A 23,026-nucleotide genomic window follows, 5' to 3' on the forward strand; every position below is an offset into this window, starting at 1 on the left:
AAACAACAAAAGCCTGTGTCTGATACTTATAAGTACCGGTCATCATGGCCATGCTTCTCCATATCTATGAAGGGAAGGTATAAATTGTGGGTCTTTCTGTTTCAGAATCTGGGCACCCCAAAACACACCCCACCCTTCATCCTTCTGAAGAAAGGTGCTTTTATTTCCTGAGTAATTGGATGAGCCTCAAGTAGAAGCAGGAGGCAGGGTAAAGCATGTTCTGCAAGGAAGCCTGCAGTAAATTGCCGTTAATTATTCACCATGTAATCCCTAGGCAACGGGACCGTTAGTTCCACAACATAAATCGATTCTGCCCAGTTGCTGAGGCTGTTGTTAAAGCAAAGGTACACAGCCAAACACTTCATCTAATTGACATTTCGGTGACACCACTGAATCACAGCAGCATCGTTTCCCTTTAAGGATAATTTCAAATGGACATGTAATTGTCAAGACAAAATTTGAGGAAGGTCAAGGATATGGAGAAATTGAAACCCTCGAGCATTGCTGGTGGGCATGTAAAACAGCGCAGCTATTGTAGAAAATAGTTTGGCAGTTTCTTAAAAAGTTAAATAAATTTACCACAGAAGCCAGCAATTTCACTTCTAGAAATCTACCCAAGAGAAATGAGACTATGTGTTCTGTTAAAAATTTTTATATTCTCACCCAAACACATGTTTATTAATTTTAGAGAGAGGGGAAAGGAGGGAGACAGAAGGGGAGAGAAACATTGATTTGAGAGAGAAACATCCATCACCTGCCTCCAGGACATACCCCAACCAGGGATTGAACCCACAACCTAGGAAGTGCCCTGACTGGGAATTGAACCGCAATCTTTACTGGACACACTCCAAGCAACTGAGCCACACACACCGGGGCATGTCCTGTTAAATTAAATAAACGAGAAGGCCATTAAACCCAGATGGCTCCAATGCCTTAGCAGCGCACGTAAGCAAGCCAAAATCTAAGCCTTTCATTGCTCAAGGGTAAGAAATTGAACTCAGGGGGGCGGAATCTGGGTAGAGGTGGGCAAAGGTGGGATGAGTGGGGGCATCTATACAATGTCAACAGTAAAAAAAGAGAGAGAGAGAAATCAAACCCTGAGAACAACCAATCACAAACAGCCGACTAGGTTTCCCCAGAGCAGATGCTAAGCCACAGCCAATCAAATCACATCCGTGCTTTGCTTCCGCCTTTTCCCTATAAAAGCCTTTCCCTGCGCTCCGGTCCATGGAGCACCACTTCTTGTTTGGTGCTGTCAGAGTCAAATCAATTTTTGCTCAAGAAAACTCTTAAAACTGTAATATGCCTCACTGACACCCTGGGTCGCACACACCACTGCCTCACGCAACACCCTGGGAGGCTCCCCAGAGAATTACCCTGAGTGGGGAGAAAAGCCAGTTCCGAAATGTCACCTGCGGCACAATTTCGTTTGGATACCGTTCTTGAAATGGCCAAATGATGGAACAGCTGGGACAGATCAGTGCCTGTCTGTGGGGAGGGGGTTTGGGGGAAGGAAGGGGAGGGGTGTCGGCATAAAAGCGCGGCAGGAGGGGCCCTGGGGGGACAGGACTGCTCCACCCCGCAGCTGTGGCTGTAAGAGTTGACTGCAGTTCTACCATTGGGTAGGGGAAGCTGGGTAAAGCCTGTGGGGCGTGTCTGTGTGTCTGACAGTTCCGTGTGGGTGTGCCAGTGTCTCCAAATAAAAATGTAAATTAAAAAAAGGCATTGCTGTTCCCCTTCAGCAAACTTAAATCGGGACAGAACTCAGGATCCCGTTCAGCACGTAACTCAGAGTTTAAAGGAAGAAACACTCAAAAGAAACCAATCTTTTAAAAAAGATATATGAGCCCTGGACAGGTGGCTCACCTGTTGTGCTGGTTATTGATGGAGTGTCATCCTGGTCAGGGCACATGCCTAGGTTGCAGGTTCGACCCCCGGTCCAGGGGCTTATGGGAGGCAATTGATCAATGTTTCTCACATCGATATCTCTGTCTCTCTCTCTTCCTTTCTCTCAAAAATCAATAAACATACCCTCAAGTGAGGATTGAAATAATAATAAAAATTTTTTAAATAAAAGATAAAAGAATATGTGGGGTCCAAGTCAGACAACTCAGGGACCCTTCTTGAGGGTCAGGAGCTTCCTCAGTTTGGAAAGTTGAGATTAATTCTGTTTAAATACAAGGAGCTTTCAGCGCAACATCTTTATTTTCTTTGAAAAATGGCGCAGCGGCCATGGCACGCTGAGGGGCTTCAGCAGTGAGGAACTGGCCACAGTAGATGGATTCCATCCACCCCTCCTGGCGTTTCTCAGGCAAACGGCCCTCTGAGGCCAAGGGAGATGGTTCACATGGACGGTCACGGAGCAGGGAGTGTGGCCTTGGAGGAGACATGGGAACAGTGGCAGGTGCTTCCAGTGCGTGAGACCCGGCAGCAGCCAGCACCTCCGGAGGCAGGACCCGGCTGGCTGAGACACCGTGTTCCCTCCTGCTCTGAGGGACCGGACACAGTGGGGGAGGGGGCCTCCTGGCTCACAGCACAGACACACCCATGTGACCAGCGGTTCTCTGCTCACTGAGGTCCCTCAGAGACCCAGCTGCCTCACACACAAGCCACCACTGAGGAGAGGAGGGGAGTGGCTCGGCACATGTCCCCACAGCCAGGGCACAGGACACAACCACACCTGACTCTCGGGGGGCAGGAAGGGGACCTACCTGGCCAGCAATGCAACGACTAGTAATATCAGGGCAAACACAGTCAGGAGCCTGGCCCGGCCATGGCACACCCAGTGATCACACAGGACACAGTCCAGGAAGGTAGCAGCAGGCCCAGGTCCCACACCAGGACATCAGTAGCCGGGTGGCACCTCCAGAAATAGCCGCATCCAATCTGCCGCAGTAAACCAATACGTTCTCTCAGTTTTGTGGGTGACGGGGATGGAATGCAGAGAGTTACACCACAGACGGACAACGGCGGATCCCGTGTTCTCCCTGCCACACCAGGGCAGAGGCAAAGAACTAGAAAACCAGGCCCTGGACTTGAAGCGACACAGGGCGGGGGTGTGGAGTGCCTATAACATGCAGGGGATGTGAATTCAAGACCCCAAGTTGACCACATGTACACTCTCCAGGGGCTTTAGGAACGCAGGGCTTCAGCCTTGGGGAAGGTCTGAGACCCACCTCCCAGCCAACCTGTTGAGTGTGGTCAGGTAACCCACCCCAGCACTCTTTCCACCTCCTTTCTGTAAATGCTGACTCTAGCTAGTACGCAGCTTGTAGATAAACAGCATGTTTGTACATGAATCCTTAGGACTAACTTCCAAAGATAGGGACCTTAAGGCATCCGAGCTCCGAGAGATTTGCTGACCTTCAACCAGGACAACACACGCCAGACTATGGTTTGACCAATTTTGATGTCTTTATCGGAATGAACTGCATCAGCACGTGGAGAACTTTTCATCCCCTCCCCATCCCTTTGTTCTGCTTTCCCTCCCCGCCCTCCCAGAAGCCCCTGCGCGCACTGAGAGAGCAGATGGGCTTTGGAATGCAAGTTCCCCATCTCCTCGGGCTGCTGGCTGTTGAATGAACCACTTCTCCTTACACCAGCACCTGCCTCTCTAGTTTAGGCTTTCGAAGTGGCCACAGGTTCAGGCACAGACACCTGAACAGGGCAGTGCACCGCCCAGATCCAGCCATGGACACCGCCCTCCGAGGGCAGCCATTCCTGCCAGAGGCGTCCCGTGATGACACAGCAAAGGTTCTCGGAGGTTCCTTCCGGCTCCCGCCAGGTCCACAGAGCCCACGGCACAGGGGCTGTGGCACGCTCCTGGTTGGGGACTGCGTCTCTGCCACTGCATCACATGGGCAGGAATGGGAGCCCTGGGAAGCGGAGGCCCGGGCCACGGGAGGCCCGTGGGCCTGTGAATATTCTGTGCCTCCTTCTTTCTCCTCGTGTGTCCCCAGCTCTTCATGGATCCTCCCGTTAACCCAGTCGCCCCAGGAGGAACATTCGTCAGGCAGCTCACGCGTCCCTCCTTCTGTCGCTCTTTGTGATGGCTGATGAGGCCCCCTCTGCAGGAGAGGGGGCCCAGCACCCTGCCCCGTGGCCCAGGAGGGGTCGCACCCACCTGGGCATCCGTAACCAGCACGCAGACCTCAGTGACGGCCACAGAACCAGGGGAGCGAGCACGCCTGCCGAGGTCTGGGAAAACCTGGACAACACAGACTTGGGCAGATGCCCGTAGACCAGCGGGAAATGTGGAGCCCCGCCTCCCCACGAGGAGGTCCCAGCACGCCACTGGGGCAAATGGCATCTCTCTCACCCCAGCGAGAGTCACCCATCAGAGTCCAGTCAACCCACAGAATGGTGACAGATAAATGAGTCGGGGACACCATGGGCCTTCTGTAAGCAGGGCCCCCTTTATCTTCTCTTCTTATGGAAACAGTACCAGGTAAACCAGGTCCGGACTTCTCTTGCTCACCATTCTCAACTCTTCCCTTACTGAAAATCTCCCCTCAGGCTAGAGAGAGATCAGAAGGGGCTACAGCGTTTCAGCCTCAGAGAGGACTCTGGATTCTGTTACTTAGTAGAGGCCACAGGTAGGTTACTCGGCTCAGAGTAACTTTAAGGAGGCTCTGAAATCTTTTCACAAAATTTAAGATCCACCCCTGGCTGGTGTGGCTCAGAGGACTGAGTGTTGGCATGCAGACCAAAGGGTCACTGGTTCGATTCCCAGTCAGGACACATGCCTGGGTTGTGGGCCAGGTCCCCAATAGGGGGCATGCAAGAGGCAACCACACAGTGGGGTTTCTCTCCCTCTTTCTACCTCCCTTCTTCTTTCTCTAAAAAAAAAAAAACCCCTAATTAATTAATTAATTAAAAAGAATAAGATAAAGCAATGAAAGTGAAGATTTTTTTTAAATGACATCAAACGAATGCTGTTAGCAAGAGGTCTGACCACGACCCTCTAGCAGGAACTCACCCAAGGATGCCCCCACCAGGCTCACAGCACCCCCTACACTCCTGGGGCTAAACCCAGCCCTCCCTGACTCTGTCTCCAGCTCCTCTTACCTGCAGGCGCCAGTAATGGAGCTATCAGAAAAACAGACCCAGCTGTGGGCGGGGGAAGCCCACTGTGTGAGCTGTGGTGCCACCTTCTGGAAAACAGGAGAGGTTTCTGGCAGCCTGGTCAGTCTCATGCACCAGAGAAGGCACAAATGTTTCAGGATTCTGCCACAAGAGGGAGCAAGAGGGGTGGAGCAGGAGTGTCCACACAGGTGGGGAAAAGCCTCAGGTACAGCAGGACCTTCAAACAGTATATTCCACCTGAATACAACTAGTAGAGGTCGGAGGAGGGGTCAGCTGCTTCAAATGCAAAAGCAGCAACTCGAAATTATGAGGACCATGAAGAAACAAAGGAATATGTCATCACCAAAAGATAATAAGTCCCCAATAACCAAATTCAAAGGCACAGAATTTCCAGTGTAGCTGATAAAGAATTCAAAATAGCCCTGACTGGTGTGACTCAGTGGGTTAGGCATCGTCCAGCAAAGTGAAAGGTTGCTGGTTGGATTCCCAGTCAGGGCACGTGCCAGGGTTGCGGGTTTGGTTCCCATTCAGGGAGTGTAGGAGAAGGTACCAATTAATGTTTCTCTTCCTCTCCCTCCCTCCCTGCCCACTCTCCAAAAATAAATAAAATCTTTTTCAAAGGAATTCAAAATAGCTATATGAAGGAAACTCCATGAGCAACAAGAAAACAGAAGAAAGATATTCCCGGGAAAACAGCACATGAACAAAATAAGAAATAAACAAATGGAGAGAAATCATTAAAAAGAACCAGAGAGAAAGTCTGGAACTGAAGAATTTAATAAACGAAGGATGCAACAACAAAGAGCTTCAACAGCAGAGCAGACCAAATGGAAGATAAAATACAGGACCCAGAGGATGGAACTTTGAAATAACAAGAGAAGAACAAAGATGAAACCATGAAAAAGAGTATAAAGCCTAAGTGACTTATGGAACTCCATCAGACATTCAAATATTACAATAACTGAGGTTCCAGAAGAGCAAGAGAAAGGAAAAGAAAGTTTATGGTATGAAATAATAGCAGAGCCCCAGCTGCTGTGACTCAGTGGAGGCCTTTGAGTGCGGGCCTATGAACCAAAGGGTCACCGGTTCGATTCCCAGTCAGGGCACATGCCCGAGTTGCAGGCCAGGTCCCCAGTAGGTGGTACGTGAGAGGCAACCACACATTGATGTTTCTCTCCCACTTTCTCCCTTTTCCCCCCTCTCTATACAAACAATAAATGAAACATTTTTAAAGAAATGTCATCCTTGCAAAAGATAACGACCTAACTCAGAGGTTGGCAGGGGAAAGCAGCACAGGGGCGCGGGCATCGCGTCCTGAAATACAGCACCTCCCCTCTTCGCAAACACACTTCCGGTTCCCGTAAATCAAGGTGAGTCCCGTTGGGGGACTCCAGGTGTTTTCTGTCATCACTCTTAAATTTCATTTCACAGTTGATTTTGAAACCAAATGCTAAGAGCTCCTCAATTGTACATGGAAGAACGTGGAGCAAAGGGACCCGGTCTCAGACCAAGCCTGCCTTGTTTAGCTTCAGTTAGATAACATGAACAAAAGGGATGAAAAAGCCTCGGGTTTCCGGCCGAAAGGAGCCCACTGTGGCGAGCCTTAAACCATAATTCCGGGGGTTCACGGAAGGGCCACGTGGGGGGGATGTATCATTTCCTTACGTCATGAAAATTTTTTCCTTAACACTGTGTCAGAGCACTTTAATGTGATTTATTATGGCATAAGGGCATAGAAGCTTCCGCTATGATAATGGAATTATGAGAATGCCGCATTGGGAAACTCCCTGATGCCCCCCCTCAGAGTTGCAAAGTTCAAGAATTAGGGAGGTCAGCCCAATCTTGTGCTTTGGGGATTTTAACGAGAGCTACTGAGACGGACCAGTAAGCCAGGACACGTGGAACAGGGAAACTGAGGCAGATCACTGAACAAACTGGCCGAGCAACTTACAGCCAGATACCAGAGGTCACCTCTCTGGAGATGACATCTAGGCCTCAGTTGGGTTTCAGCTCCAGGCCCAGAAAAGCAGCAAAACCAGGTGGGTGACCCAGGACCAGCTTCAGTGCCTGAGGACCCCCTGCCCTGTCCCTGACCAATCAGTGAAGACCACGACCCTGAAGGGACACACCTGGGTACTGATGAACGTTCTGCTGAACCCTCCCGTAAGATTCCTGCCTGCAAGACAGAGAGAAAAGCCTCAAGTCAAAGGGTCCAGGGCCCACCCCCCCTGCCAGAAGCGTGCCCGTGCCTTTCTCTCCCCGCTCTTCTCCCCCCACAGGAGGGTGCATCTCCTAAACTCTGAGGGTCACCTTGGGACTTGCAACCAGGGCCCCCTGAACCTGTCCCCAAAGGCCCCCTCTTCTCTGACTTCCCAGTGAGCAAAGGCAGCCCAGCCTGGGCCCTCCCGATGCTTCTTCCATGCTGAGCCTCTCCCTGTCCCCAGCTCCAATAAACGGACGCTCACAGTCACCAAAATCTTTCCTGCACGAAGTCAAGAACCCACTCACTACAGCTGGCCCCAGGCAGCCCCACTCAGGGCCTGGTCCCGTTTGGGGGACACTTTACAAGGATGAGAAATCTGACCCTAATCCTCAGGTAAGAAAATGGCAATCAGGATTATCTGTAGAACCAGAGTTTGAATAAGCAAGGAATTTCCTGAATGGCCTCATTCCACCCAGCTATTAACAGGCCAAAGGGAGCATTGGCTGTGGCCCATCCCTCTTGGTTGGGTCAGAGGCAGACAGGGTCCCCACTCCAAGAGCCAGGTCAGACCAGACCCAGACGGGGACCTTGACACCTGCTCAATCTCTGGAGATGCTCCAGAACCGTTTTGGTCAGGTGATATTTCCTGAACACTAATTCTGTGCCAGGAGCTGGCGGAGGCACCGGAAGTCAACACTGCCCACAGCTGGCAGAAGGGAGAGAATGAGGTGGCGTGCCAGAAGGTCGGAAGTGTGACACTTCCATATCACACCTTGTCATTTTAGTGTGACAGCCAACAGCAGAGCAGGGCAAGAGGGACCGGGCTGTCTGTCATGTCTGGGAGCAGCAGCAGGGAAGGAGGGCAAGTGGGAGGGTCTGTAGGCTGCCCAAGACTCACTCCCCCAAGGGATCTGCCGACTGAGGGTGCGTTCCTGCCGAGTCAGAGACCACCAGCTCTGAGAAAACAGCTTTGCCCTAAGATGTAGTGTTAGCATAGGTAGGGGGCTCGTTATTAATAAAGAGGGGGAGCAAAGGGAATCCAAACTGAGCTTAATAAACTAGGGAGCAGAATCAAATATTAAGCCTAACACACTGGGGAGCTTAACCACATATTAGGACAGTATTCTATTAAGCTTAATAGAAAGCTGTAGCATTTACAGACTCATTCACACACTGCAGGGGCCTGCTGCAGAGGAGACAAAACCCTCCAAACAGACAGGAAAGCCTCCCCGGGGCGCTGCCAGCCCAGGTCGGATTATCTGAGGAAGGAGGAGGGAGAAATGCCTCTGCTGGGCACCTATGTGAGCAGCAGAAAACAGATGCTAGAACAGAATTCTTGGACATGCACAGTAGGAGACAAGACAGCCCAGAAAGAGGTACTTCCGCTTTGGGACATGAGCCGAGAGCCAGGGTGAGTACATAAAGGGGCAGAGCCCAGCCTGGGAAAAGGATCCGATTGGATATGGAGAGTGGAACCCTGGCAGGTCCAGAAAAGGGATTGGTTAAGGGGAGGGCCCAACTCAGGCCCAGGAATAGTGGGGAATTGGCTCAGATGGTCTGAATGGCACCTTGCTGGTTACCAAGAACCAAGAACCCAGAAAAATACATTGAGGATTATCAGGAGTCCCGGGGCAGCTGGTGCTAGAGCCTGCCCACCCTCTACGTCCCGAAGGTGTATTCATTCCTTCAAACCCAATAAAATCTTGCCACTACCTTTAAACTTCTCCACACGTGTGTCGTTTGAAATTCTTTCCTCTCACCACTGCAAAAGAGCCCACTTTCACCAGATACAGTAGGACAATTTCCAAGTCCTTCTTTAAGGCAAGTCTGTCCCTGGAATAGACGCTGTCGATGTTGTGATAATGACCAGTCTCTGGAAATCCCACAGGGCTGGCACCCAGCCCTCTCTCATAACGTGGGCCCTCCGGGGTCAGGGCGTCTGGAGGGAATTCTGGAAGCATGGGAGGTTACAGAAACACAGGGCGAATATACCATCCTCCCCACACCCCTGCAACACCCTCCCCTTCTGTATCAAATCACAGACACTGTAAAGGTGGTCTTGGATCTCACAGGTTGTTGTCTGGCCTCATTACATAGGATTTCTATCTGCAAGTTATGCTAGGGCTATAAACAGAAGAAAAATGTAATAGTTTAAGCTCTTGGAATTTTCACCAAGATAAACCATAAATCTGGAGCATAACAATTTCAACAAATTTAAGGAATTGAAGCCATGAAGAGTAAGTTCTCTGATCATAGTTAAATCGAACTATAGTTGCTCAACTAACAAAGAGGTTATATCTATTATGTTCCAAATATGTCCAAATATTACGAGTTGACAATGCATTTAACCTATTGCACATCACAGCTTCACTTCCACACCATTGTAAAGTAAAAAAAAAAATCACAAGTCAAACCATCATAAGTCAGGGACCATCTGTATAATTCAGTAACAGAAAGACAACAGGAAAATCTCTAAAATTTGGAAATTAAAAAACACACATCTAAATAATGTGTGAGTCAAAGAGGAAGTCTCAAAAGATATTTTAAAAATAGAGAGAACTAAATAAAACTCACAACACAGCATATCAAAATCTGCAGGATGCAGCTGAAGAAGTGCCAAGAGAGAAAACTATAGTAATAAACACATCAGAAAAGAGGAGTTTGCTCCAGGTGTGTAAAGGTGGTCCAACATTCTAAAATAAATCGATGTAATCCACCATGTGAAACAGCTCATGAAGAAAATCAACTGACACAAAAAGTCACTGACAAAATTCAACACCCACTTGAGGTAAAAACTCTCAGTACCCAAGGAAAATAAAGGAATTTCCTCCATCCTAAATCCTATAGCTGACATCACACCTAATGGTGCAAGACTGAATGTTTTCCCTTGAAGATCAAGAATAAGCCCTGGCTGGTATAGCTCAGTGGATTGAGCAATGGTCTGTGAACCAAAAGGTTGCTGGTTCAATTTCCAGTCAGGGCACATGCCTGGGCTGGGAGCCAGGTCCCCGGTAGGGGGTGCATGAGAGGCAACCACACACTGATGTTTCTCTCCCTCTCTTTCTCCCTCTCTCTAAAAATAAATAAATAGAATCTTTTTTTAATAAAAAGGAGTGAAAGCAAAAAATGAATCCATTTGTAAACTCCACACCTTAAACATAAACTAACTCAAAGTGGATCATGAACTTAAGCGTAAAAAGTAAAACATAAAAATTTTAGGAAAGAACATAGAAAAAATCTTTAGGCTCTAGGTCTAAGAAAAGAGTTTTAAAACCTGACACAAAAAGATAACCTATAAGGGGCAATTTTATAAACTGAACTGAGAGACTATATTTTCAAATTATATATCCAACAAGCCCTTATATCTGGAATATATAAAGAACATTTAAAATTCAACATTAAATAAAACATTACAAACATCTAAATGTTCAGAATAGTTTTATTTGTAATAGCCAAACGCTTAAAAAAGGAAAACCTTTTTTAACCCCTCAAAGAATGAACGCTTAAGAAAATATTCTATCTTACCATGGAATGTCATTCAGTTGTAAATAAATATATGTATAAATATATAATATAATATAATATAATATATATTCATATAAATAAATGTGTTTGTTGATTTATTTATATATAAATATATATAAATCTACATAAATATAAAATATATTATATCTACATAAACATAAAATATAAATATATATTTACATTTATAATTTTCACAGAACCCTAGCTGGGTGGCTCAGTGGCTTGGAGTGTTGTCCCAAACGCCAAAATGTTGTGGGTTCGATTCCTGGTCAGGGCATATACCTGGCTTGTGGGTTTGGTCCCCAATCCAGGCGTTTATGGGAGGCAACCAATCTATGTTCTCTCTTACATCTTTCTCTCTCTCTCCCTGCTCTTCCCTTTTGTCTCTCTAAAATCAATAAACATATCCCCGGGAGAGAATTAAAAATAATTTTTTTAAATTAAAGGGGTATTTTTTGTTTGTTTTTTTTATATTTTATTTACTTTTAGAGAGAGGGGAAGGGAAGGAGAAAGTGGGAGAGAAACATCAATGTGTGGTTGCCTCTCACATACCACCCACTGGGGACCTGGCCCGTAACCTATGCATGTGCCCTGACTGGGAATGGAACCGGAGACTCTCTGCTTCAGGGGCCGGCGCTCAATACACTGAGCTACACCAGCCAGGGCTAAAAATAATTTAATAAATACTTGCATAGAGCCATGCCCCCTCACTCACAAACTACTGCTATAGACAACACGTTGGATGGACCTCAAGGAAATCATGCTGAGTGAGAAAAAAAAAGAAGCCAGTTTCAAAGGCTACACGCCACATTATTCTCTTACAAAGCTTCAATGAAACATAATAATCACAGAGAAGGAGAACAGATCAGCAGTTGCCAGGCCTTGGGGGCGGGGAGGGGGGGGAGGGGAGAGCGTTGCTGCCCCTGGTGGTCCCAGGGGCCAGAGGGGACAGGGCAGGTGAGCGTCCGTCCCCCTGGCGGTGGCAGTGGCTACGCAGGCTACATACATACCACTGCGCAGAGCCACCCCGCCCCACACACGATCTCCCGAATGAGCGAGTGTATAACCACTCACATCTGACTAAGCTCCGCGGCACAGCACCGGAATTAGTTCTGTGATGCCCAACCACAGCTGTGGAACCCTAACCCCGAGGGAAGCTGGCAAAGGTGCAGGGACTTCCCTGTACATTTCTGTGCAACCTCCAGTGAGTCTGTGATTATCTCAAAACAAACGGGTTTTTTTAAATAGCTGATGCAGCCAGTGCACTATAAGATGGAGAGTGGCAGGGGTGCCCAAACCCCAGGGCCTCTCAATAAGCCAACCTCGATGATACAGCGCTTCTGGGTCCTTCCAACCCTGTCCGCTTGGTTCCTGCCAAAATAGAAGCCATGCTGAGCTGGCTTCCTTACAGGACTTTCATAACCTCGGGATGGTTATTGGGAGGAAGGAAAGGTGTTTATTTTTTTCCTCCCCTTGAATGGCTATGAATAACAACCATTAGTTAATGAAAAATGAATAAATATTTACAAATTATGTAATTTTCAAAGGCTGCAAAACTATACCAAAGAAAAAAGATGTACGAACCCTCAAATAGCAGAGAAGTCTTTTCAAAATGGGCATTGGACCATATTTTTTAATTGCTAGTGACTGTAAGTGATTAAAGCACACTGCATTTAGTCAATGCCCCCATACAAAATCCTATTCAGAAAATCAGGAGGGAGTCACAAAATAAACTCAATGGACACAGCTGGAAGTTGCCAAGGCAATAATTCATTACCATAAAATCAATAATTAAAGAAAACTAATCTATCTTTTTTTTCAATTTTTTAATTTATTTTTCAAGTACAGTTTTCTGTCTATTACTCCCATCCCATCCCATGCCCCATGCTCCCCCCTCCCTCCCATTTCCACCCTTCTCAGTTGTTGTCCATGTATCCTTTATATAGGTTCCTCTAAATCCCTCCCTTATTTCCCCTGAAATAAAAACTAATCTATCTTGTGTTTCTTGCACACACTATGATCCACGTGAGCAGAATAAGGCAGAAAGTTCTCCGATACAGAATGACTGATTTGTAGGTGCAGATCCAATGACAGAATTAGAAATGTTATTGAAACGTGAATGAAGTAACTGGGCCAGGCCGTGGTCCCTGGTGGATAGCGAGACGACGCAGAGCAAAGGTGACAGGGAGCTTCACCGTAGAAGCACACGGGACTTCGCGTCACTGAGAAATCTCAGCATCCCTGACTGGGGACTTCGGACACCACACTCTTCCTCCTGACCCAGCTCAAATTCCCAGCACACTGGTGGAGTAAGTGGACCCTAAAATTGTACCTAAAGGCTTCAGAGCTAAATTGCAGTCTGTAAGAAAAAGAGGGAATAATGGAGTGACAAATTCGTTGCGCGAAGACCATCAGCCCAACCCTGGGTGCAGAATCTCCTAAGAACAATAAAACAGGTGTCCACCAGATGGCGCTGTGGCACAGCCCAGCCCAGTGGGCTGCTGGTGGCCTCAGCAGGTGGCCTCAGCAAGCGGCCAGGGGAAGAGCCCACTACAGGGCTGGCTATTGCCTGATGGCTGTGTGCTCAGCTTCTGGAATGTTCCCCAAGTTACCAAGCGATAAGCTGGCGTGTGGGCCAGGTGCGCAGTGCTCTGCTATACGAAGGAGCCTGGGCTGCTCTGTGATTCAGAGTAAACTCCTGGTTCCCTTCTGAAAGGTGCGGTTTTGCTGAGGTGAGGGGGCATAGGTGACAAGTCCCCAGCTAAAGTCCTAGGCTGCGTGTCAGGCAGGCGGCCCCTTCTGTGAGAGAAGACCTTTCCTGATTCTCCCAGACTCAGCCTAAGGAACCTTTCCCCACCACCTGTCCGGTAATAAACCACAGGTCCCAGTGCTGATCTTGAGCCCGAATCCTTCTAGAAAGTCACAGAGCACAGGGGTGGTCATGGGAACCCCGAAACGAAAACAAAACAGGGCTGATGAGAACAGATCTGCCCTAGATTAACATAGACACAGAGACGTAACAACTGACCCAGCCGGCGGACCTTGCTGGACACTCGAGGCTCGCCTCCCTGGAGCCGACATTCCTTGCCAGGCAGACTTCCAGAACCTTCCTGACCACATTCTAGAACGTTCCTCCCACAGGCTGTCTCCTTGGCGGTACCCTTTGTGGTCTGATCCCAAGCTCGCCTCAGAAACACCTTTCCCAGGAAACAGAGACTGACTCTTAGGCCTGACTTTCGGGAGCTAAGGTGCAATGTGTCGCGGTGAATCTGGTTTTGCACTGACACCAGCGACGGGCCCCTCTCCGACCCAGGCACTGTCTGAGCTTCGCCTCGTGCTGTGGGAGGGGGAGCCAGCGGTTTCCCAGAAACACCAGTTTACAGGATGTGGTGTCTGTTGAGTGATAGGTTACCCTCCATGCGCACGGATGCGGGCCTGTGAGTCCCCATTGTGGGGAGCAGTGGATCGCAACGTGCCACCTTACAGACAAAGGCCCTGCACCCCAGAAAGGCTCAGCACGGGTCTCCTCAAGGTCACACGTCATGCGAGCGGCAGAGCAACAGTGAGAAAATCACATGTGCACCGTGTTCTGGGGTCACGTTTTGCTGGTTCCTGGCACACACCTTGCCGAGGTTCAGCAGAAATTCCCGTTTCTACCTAAAAGGCCAGCAGAAATGCTGTTTCTTGGGAAGACGCTCTCACAATGCGATGGAGCAGCAGAACTGAGGTCACCCGCGCACCCAGCAAGTTAAAGACACCTACTTGCAGACAAGGCTTCGACAGGCATGGAGCTTACCTCGAATATAATGAGCACGTAGACGCCGGCGAGAATGACAGCGGCAACGGTTACTTGGGCCTCCACGCTGGCACGGAGGTGCTGGTGCGCCAGCAGCAGCGGGACCGCCTGGGTCCCCTGGAGCTCCGCGCGGATGCTGATGGAAACGCCCGCTCTGCAGAGTGAAGCAAAACCTTAGCGCTGATGCAGCGAACAGACGTTCTGGCAACCATTCGAGCTTCCCCCTCCCTGTCCTTCCAACCAAGTCACCCCCAGCTGTAGCCAGAACCGCATGGACCCCAGTCCCCAGGACGCAGAGCGCACAGGAGAGCGGGGTGCGGCGCACCGGACGCAGCCTCCCAAGGCCACTGCAGGCGGCGCTCCTAGAACTTACAGGGCGCAGGGACGCACACATACTTTCTGTCCTCCTCGCTGACCACCACCTGACTTCTTTAAGGGCTCACAAATAGAAAAAGGCCACATGCAGCCTGAGAATGCACACAGGTTGTCACTGGCAGCGGAACAAGTCCCAGAGCACAGGAGGTGTCACAGCCCGAGGCATGCCGGACCTGAAGCCTGGTTCTAAAGGGCAGAACTCCTGTGTCCACTTCCGAACCCTCAGTCATGAAGAATGCACGGGTATTTGGAGATGGGGTCTTTATGGAGGTGAGTAAAATGAAGCCCCTTGGTGGCCCTAATCCAGGATGGCAGGTGTCCTTCAAAGAAGAGATCAGGACACAGACACCCAGAGGGACGACTGTGTGCAGACACAGGGAAAAGATGGCCATCCACCCTCTGAGGAGAGGGGCCTCAGAAGACAGGTACCGTGCTGTCACCTTAAGAACGTAATTGCGCTTGTTTGCCCTGGCTGGTGTGGCTCAGTGGACTGGGCACCGGTGGCCAGTTCAATTCCCAGTCAGGGCACATGCCTGGGCTGCAGGCCAAGTCCCCAGTAGGGGGCGCATGAGAGGCAACCACACACTCATGTTTCTCTCCTTCTGTTTCCTTCCCTTCCCCGCTCTCTAAAAATAAATAAAATCTTTTTAAAATTTTCCCTTGGGTAAGTCACCCAGCCTGTGGCATTTTCGTGGCAGCCCTAGAGAACCCATACAACAGCCAAAAGCACAGCTTAATTAATATGGAGAGGACTTCATGAAAGAAAAAGAGAAAGAACCCTAACATTTCCCAGAATTCCCCATAGGAGAGCTTCATGATATCCATGAATTAATGTGAAAGCCGTAAAATACCATGTGCTTCAAAATGGGCCTGGGATGAACACTGTCATTTCCCGCCAGTGTGGCCCTGACACCCTGCCGCATCCTTTGAGTTCACTGTCCGCCCAGAAAGGGCATCTTGTCCATAGCACATAACTGATCAGGTGCCATTTGTCCCCAAAATTGGAGCCACACAGGCCAAACTTCTTAAAGTGAGTGTGTCAGAGGACAACCCTCCCCACCTGTTGCCCCGACCTCGATCACATGAGACCTACCTGCTCGGAACCTCAAAGGTCCTGCTGACCACCAGGCGCTCGCTCCGCCGGGGGCTTAAAAATACCGTCCAGTTATGAATGACCTGGAAAGGTCAAAACGGGAAACTGCAGTCAGGCTTTGAACTTGAATGTCAGCGGGGACCCAGTGCTCTGCAATGTAGGTGCTTGTTTGGAATAAGGAGAAAGGGAAGACTCAGGGGGCCTGTTCACAACTCCCACCTTCCTTCCCAGGACAGTCCAGGCCATTGGGAGCTGGAAATTTCCACACTGTGGAGGCTTTTGTTTTAGAAAAAGCGTCTTGTGAGCCCTCTGGGGCAGCGCAGAAGAAACACTGGCTTAACACTGCTACTGGCTTACAAATTTAGGGCAGATGGGAGGGAGGGCCCAAGTGCAGCCACCACCCACCCTGGTGCCCTGAGCATGGCAGGAAGGATGGGGGGAAGATGTGAGTGGGGCCCAGGGAATTTCCGTGGGAGGGCAGCAGTCTTGCTGCCCACAGTCACAAGGGACATTGAAACTAGGAACTGGATTACTCAAAGCCCAAGTAAATGAGAGCCCAGCCCAGTGGCTCAGCTGGCTGGAGCGTCAGCCCAATACACCAGGGTTGCGGGGTCGATCCCCAGTCAGGGTATGCACAATCGGTATTTCTCTCTCACATCTATGTTTTTCACTCTCTTTCTCTCTCACCTTCTATCTCTGTAAAATCAATAAATACATCCTCAGACAAAGATTTTTTAAAAAACAAGCTTGATTTGCCCTGGCTGGTATAGCTCAGTGGATTGAGCGTGGGCCTGCGAACCACACGATCGCAGTTCGATTCCCAGTCAGGGCACATGACCTGGGTTGCAGGCCAGTTCCCAGCAGGGGACTCATGAGAGGCAACCATACATTGATATTTCCCTCCTTCCCTCCCCCTCTAAAGATAAATAAATAAAATATTTTTTTTAAAAAAAAAGCTTGATTTTACATAAATGGTGAGAATTTTGTAATTGACTTAGAGAAGAGGGGGGGAAAGAATTTCAAAGACAGAACACAAGAAGAGGGCTTTCCTGACAATGGGCTCACTGCCTCCTGGCTCCTCATCCCATCCATTCCAGAGGAAACTCAGTTTATAAAGAGATGAAGTGAGTTTCTACAATTCCATTAAAATAACACATAAGTATGACCTGCTGTGGCCGCCGCCGGGAGCCTGGAGCATTGGCCTGGGTCACCTCCACCACAACATGATCTTCTCTTCCTGGACGACTTGGGCCACTGGCCACCAGGGCACCTGCCAGGTCCACTTGGAGCAGCGTGGAGTCAGCTCGGCTGCTGAGGTTCACAGCTGGGGACACGTCAAGGTGAACCACGGAGCAAGCAGAGACCTAGAGTCCCCCCACCATCTGCCCCATGCATACCCTCCTTGGAAGCTGCACAAAGAAATGCATGACCATCCCTGGCTGGTGTGGCTCAGTAGACTGAGCGCTGGCCTGTGAACCAAGGGATCCCCAGTCAATTCCCAGTCAGGGGACATACCTGGGTGGCAGATCAGGTGCCCAGTAGGGGGTGCATGAGAGGCAACCACACACTGATGTTTCTCTCCCTTTCTTTCTCCCTCCCTTCCCCTCTGTCTAGAAATAAATAAAATCTTTTTTTAAAACAAAGAATTCTGGCAGCAGCTAAAGCAAGAGAAATTCACGTTGAAGGGAGGCATTTATTGAGAGGCCACTCCCTCAATCTGGACCCTGAGCTCCTGCATCCTGCACCTGGTTTGCACCAACGCAGCAGCCTGCGCTACTGAGGCCTTCCCTCCCTGCTCCGGGCTGACTCTCACCTCTGCTGCAGGGTCCTGGGGGGCACAACGTGGGTCCTACACTGCAGCCAGCCCAGCCACTGCACCTCCAGAACAGACCAACAGTGATGGTGGAAGAGGCATCTCAAAATGATCCATGTTCTGTGTGAGGTCTCAGAAGTCCCACAGCAGCCCTGACTGGTGTGGCTCAGTTGGTTGGAGCATCAGACCACAAACTGGAAGGCCACCAGTTCGATTCCTGCTCAGAACACATACCTGGGTTGCTGGTTTAGTCCCCAGTTGGGGTGCATTCTAGAGGCAACTGATCGGCTAATTTTTCTACTCTTCTTAAAACCCTCACGGAAACAGGTGGTTTGCAGAGCAGCTGGAGGGAGAGGGCATAACCGCTGACAGGGTGTCTGCAGGGTTTGCACGGAGTTTTGGGTGCAACAGGGAAAGGTTGATCTTTTTTCATTGCCTACTTCATGCAGCAAAATGTACCGTGTGCGTTTTTTAAAAGATTTATTTATTTATTTTTAGAGAGCAGGGGAGGGAGGGGAAAAGAGAGGGAGAGAAACATCAATGTGTGGTTGCTTTTCCCGTGCTCCCTAGTGGGGACCTGGCCTGTAACCCAGGCATGTGCCCTGACAGGGAATTGAACCTGTGACCCTTTGGTTCCCAGGCTGGCACTCAGTCCACTGAGCCACACAAGCCGAGGCTGTGCATTTTGTTTTTATATATAAATGTACAAAAACACCCAGGGAAGAAAGCGCTTCAATTATCAGCTCCATCATCCGTCTGAGTGCCTGGTTCGAGGGCCTCTCCACACACCCCGGCTGCTACTTGGGGTCCAAAATGGGCAAATGGAAACCGGAAGTCACACGGGAGGCAGACCGGAGTGGGAGAAGTCCCCAAAAGACACTGATGCTTCTGCCACACCAAGTCACTCCTGCCCTGGTCTTTCCGCTCGGCATACGCGGGGTACCGGTGGGGAATGTTCCACCCTGGGAGCTGCAGACCTGGAGGAAACCACGGAGGTGGAACAGCACCACCTGCAGGCTACCGTGGGGAGAGCAGCGGCTCCTCCCCGTAATGGTAAGAATGTGGAGCATCTACTGGGGACCAAGCGCAAAGGAACAAAACAAGCCTTTGTCTTGAGGGCGTGAGCAGGCACCGGTGAAAGCACCCTAAACGGATTCCGCACACAATCCACAGCGCACAGGACCACACGCACGCACGGCAGCCTTCCTTTTCTCTGTCTCTTCAGCCGCCCACCGCGTGCTGAGGATGCAAAGCCCACCGGGATGGAATGGTGTCAGTAGTGACTTGGAGACCCCTGTAAACAGCAGCCTCAGTCGAGCCCCGCCCCTGCCTTGCAGCCCCGCTGAACGTCTGCTTCACACCTAACAAGTTGTACACCGGCCTCCCCAAACCTGGAGAACTCCTATCATTTCAGAGCTCACTCAAGCTCTCCCCTCCTGAAATCCCTCATTGGCGTGCTGACTGGTGTGGCTCAGTGAGCTGGGCATTGTCTCGAAACGCGGAAGGTCTCAGGTTCGATTCCAAGTCCCGGTACATGCCTAGATTGCCGGCCACATCCCAGCAGGGGGCATGCAAAAGACAACCAACCGATGTTTCTCACATAGACGTTTCTCTCCCTTTCTTTCTCCCTCCCTTCCCATGTCTCTAAATAAACAGAAACTTTAAAAAATCCATCCTTGGCACCCACAACTCCTTTCCTCAATGACCCCTAGACCGAGCTGACCCTGATGAAGTGGTTATTCACACCATAGTGCCGTTTGGTTGGCATTTTTCTCCCCAGCTGGTCTGCGAAGTGCTTTAGAAAAAGGCGGATGCGCCGCAGTTCTCGTCGGGACCCTTCTTTGCTATGATCTGATTTTGGCGTCCCGGACTGCCCAGCTTCCCTGGGATTCCCACTGAATAGTGAGGGGCTGTCGCAGGGGCGGCTCGGAAGTTTCAGAGGTTCCAGGCCTCGGGGTTCACTGAGGCTGCTCCAGATCGAGTGCTGAAGGGGGGCAACCACCCAGCCTCCTCCAAATACGTCTGCTCCCTGACTGGGCCTCACTGAAGACCCTCTGCGTCCCCGGTTGGCAGGATGGGGGGCAGGGGGCGGGTTGAGACCAGCTGCAGTGAAGTCAGAGGAAGGCCTGGCAACGCCAGTTCCCAGGAGAGCCGGGCTCCATGCTTGTTTGGGGGCCCCTTGGGGAGCTTGGGGTAGAGGGAAAGCCCCTGGAATGAGAAACGCAGTTTACTTGTCCAAGTCCCAGAGCTCCTCCGTTCTCCCCCAGGACATGCTTCTCCTGCTAATGCTGCACGTGATTTTAAAGGCGCGCATCTGCCCTGGCTGGAAGCTGGGTGGGTTAGAGCAGCATCCCCATGCGCCACCGTCGCAGGTTCGATCCTGGGTCAGGGTACATACAAGCAGCAATCAGTGAGTGCATCAATAAAGGGGACAACAAATCAATGTTTCTCTTCTTCTCTCTCTAAAGTCTACATAACAACTTTTTAATGTGGTGAAACATACAGACTTGAGTGAGCACCCAGGTGGAGAGAACCACCACACTGTGCGTTTAGGGGTGGGACTTCCTCAGCGGCCCGGGTTAGGCCCTGAGCACCGGGTCCGTCTGGGGTGCTGCTGGCACCCTGTGTGTGGACAGTGGCTCAGCCGAGGGAGAGGGGCATCCTGGGAAGACGTGAGGGGCTCCCCAGAAGGACCCAGCAAACAATATGCAGCCAACTGCTGGTGACCGCAAGAAAAACAACCCAATTTCCTGAAATTTCAGGCCACCCAGATTATCCACGAAAGATACTAAAAAAAAATATATATATATATATATATTATTGATTATACCATTACAGTTGTTCTATTCCCCCTCTTCATCCCCCTCCACCTGGACACCTGCTACCCCACCATTCTCCCCCCCTTAGTTTATAACCACGTGTCTCAAGTTCCTTAGAACTTGATTTTATATTTATTCTATAAATATAGAATCTATTTATAGATTTTAGAATCTATAAATAGATTCTATATTTCCCCTACTATTCTTGCCCTCCCCCCTATCTATTTTCTACTCACCACCTATGCTACTTATTCTATGTACCTTCTCCCCCCTTCTCCTCCTCCCACTCCCCTGTTGCTAACCCTCCATGTGTTCTTCATTTCTATGGTTCCACTCCTGATCTAGCTGTCCTCTTGGTTTGCTTTTGTTTTAGGTGTGGTTGTTAATAACTGTGTGTTTGCTGTCCTTTCACTGTTCATATTTTTCATCTTCTTTTTCTTATATAAGTCCCTTTAGCATTTCATATAATAAGGGCTTGGTGATGATGAACTCCTTGAACTTGACCTTATCTGAGAAGCACTTTATCTGTCCTTCCATTCTAAATGAAAGTTTTGCTGGATAAAGCAATCTTGGCTGTAGGTCTTTGGATTTCATGACTTGGAATACTTCTTTCCAGCCCCTTCTTGCCTGTAAGGTCTCTTTTGAGAAATCCGCTGACAGTCTGATGGGTACTCCTTTGTAGGTGACTGTCCCCTTATCCCTTGCTGCTTCTAGGATTCTCTCCTTCATTTTACTCTTGGCTAATGTAATTATGATGTGCCTTGGTGTGTTCCTTCTTGGGTCCAACTTCTTTGGCACTCTCTGAGCTTCCTGGATTTCCTGGAAGTCTATTTCCTTTGCCAGACTGGGGAAGTTCTCCTTTATTATTTGTTCAAATAAGTTTTCCACTCATGGCTGTTTCTTTCCCCCTTCTGGTACCCCTATAGTCCAGATGTTGGAATGTTTAAAGATGTCCTGGAGGTGCCTAAGCCTCTCCTCATTTTTTCGAATTCTCATTTCTTCCTTCCTTTCTGGTTGGATGTTTCGTTCTTCCTTCTGGTCCATTCCATTGATCTGAGTCCCAGTTTCCTTTCCATGGCTATTGGTTTCCTGGACATCTCCCTTCATTTCAATTAGTTTAGCCTTCATATGTTCCTCTAATTTGTGACTGTACTCTACCAGTTCTGTGAGCATTCTGATAAACAGTGTCTTGAATTGTTGCTTCTGCGAGGCTGGCAATTTCTCGGTGGCTGAGAGTTATTGGCTCTGGGACTTTGAGTTCTTCTTGCACCATCTTTTGGGGTGTTCGTGCCTGTTCTGTAGCAGGATCGGAGCCCTACGTCTTCACCTGAGCAGGGCAACTCAGTTGCTGGGTTGTGACGCTGTATGGGGGGCAGGGTCAAAGAGGAGCAATGGCGTCCCGTCTGCCACCTCCTGCCGCTGCCGCCACTGCCACAGGTGCAGCAGCTGCCACCGTCACCAGGCCCATGCGTTTCATCCCACTGCACGTGAGTGTGCCACCACCGTCAGTCCTCCACCACTGGGTTCGCCCCCTGGGGCCTGCGTGGTCCGTCTCACTGTGCGCGAATGTGCGACTGCGGTCAGTCTGCCCCACATCCTGACTGGGTCTGGGTTGCCTGCGCGCCCAGGTCAGGGGATGTGTCCCGGTTGAATGGTTCGTTGTTGTCAGACTTCCGTATAATTCAATATTCTGTTCTTTGGCTGTGTCTTTGTTCTCCAAACCTTTGTTGTATTCAAACTTGGCTGTGGGAGAAGGCACAGTGTTTCCACCTATGCCTCCATCTTGGCGGAAGTCCAGATTTGATTCCTTTTTAAAAGATAATTGCACAGAAGCAGGCAAGTGGAATCAGAAAATTTAAAAATTGCTGGAGGTCAAATGTGGGCTCGCCTGAGAGTGGAGAGCCCCCGGGGCCACAGAACTGGGGTGTTCACACCTTCACATGGGCTTTTCCTCCCGGAACCCCTGGCAGGGGCTCCCAGGGTAGATGGGGAGTCGAGGGAGACCCCCAAGAAAGCCTTAGTTTGAGGGGGAACTCATCAAATCTGGCAGCCTGAGGGCACAGCTGGGGGCAGGTACAGTGGGGGAGGGGAGAAACATGCCAGACGGTAGAGAGGGGTTCCCATGGCAACCACAAACAGCAACGCTGCCAGCCTCGGACGAAATTTACACCAACCCCTCAACTAGTGCTCAAAGAATTTAAGATACGCTCACCTCCAAGCTTTACCTCAGGGCTACAGGCTGAGTGTTCGTGTACCTTCAAAATCCACAGTCAAGGCCTGCGCCCCCCACGTGGTTATATTTGGAGATGGAACCTCT

The 23,026-nt window shown here is 49.8% G+C and overlaps 1 protein-coding gene across 1 annotated transcript in view; it reads right to left on the bottom strand.

Moving 5' to 3' along the window:
• OCA2 (OCA2 melanosomal transmembrane protein) overlaps positions 1-23,026 on the bottom strand; it is a 158,036-nt gene that overhangs the window by 105,212 nt on the left and 29,798 nt on the right. Inside the window, exons 7-9 of the mRNA XM_037053812.1 lie at positions 17,244-17,401; positions 16,078-16,160; positions 14,610-14,763 (exon numbers count right to left, since the gene is read on the bottom strand). Of these exons, the coding sequence (XP_036909707.1) occupies positions 14,610-14,763; positions 16,078-16,160; positions 17,244-17,401 (395 nt within the window). The remainder of the gene's footprint in view (positions 1-14,609; positions 14,764-16,077; positions 16,161-17,243; positions 17,402-23,026) is intronic.

The sequence above is a fragment of the Sturnira hondurensis genome, unplaced genomic scaffold (assembly GCF_014824575.4).
Source record: "Sturnira hondurensis isolate 20B ecotype Veracruz unplaced genomic scaffold, ASM1482457v3 Scaffold0007865, whole genome shotgun sequence".
Classification (NCBI taxonomy): Eukaryota; Metazoa; Chordata; class Mammalia; order Chiroptera; family Phyllostomidae; genus Sturnira; species Sturnira hondurensis.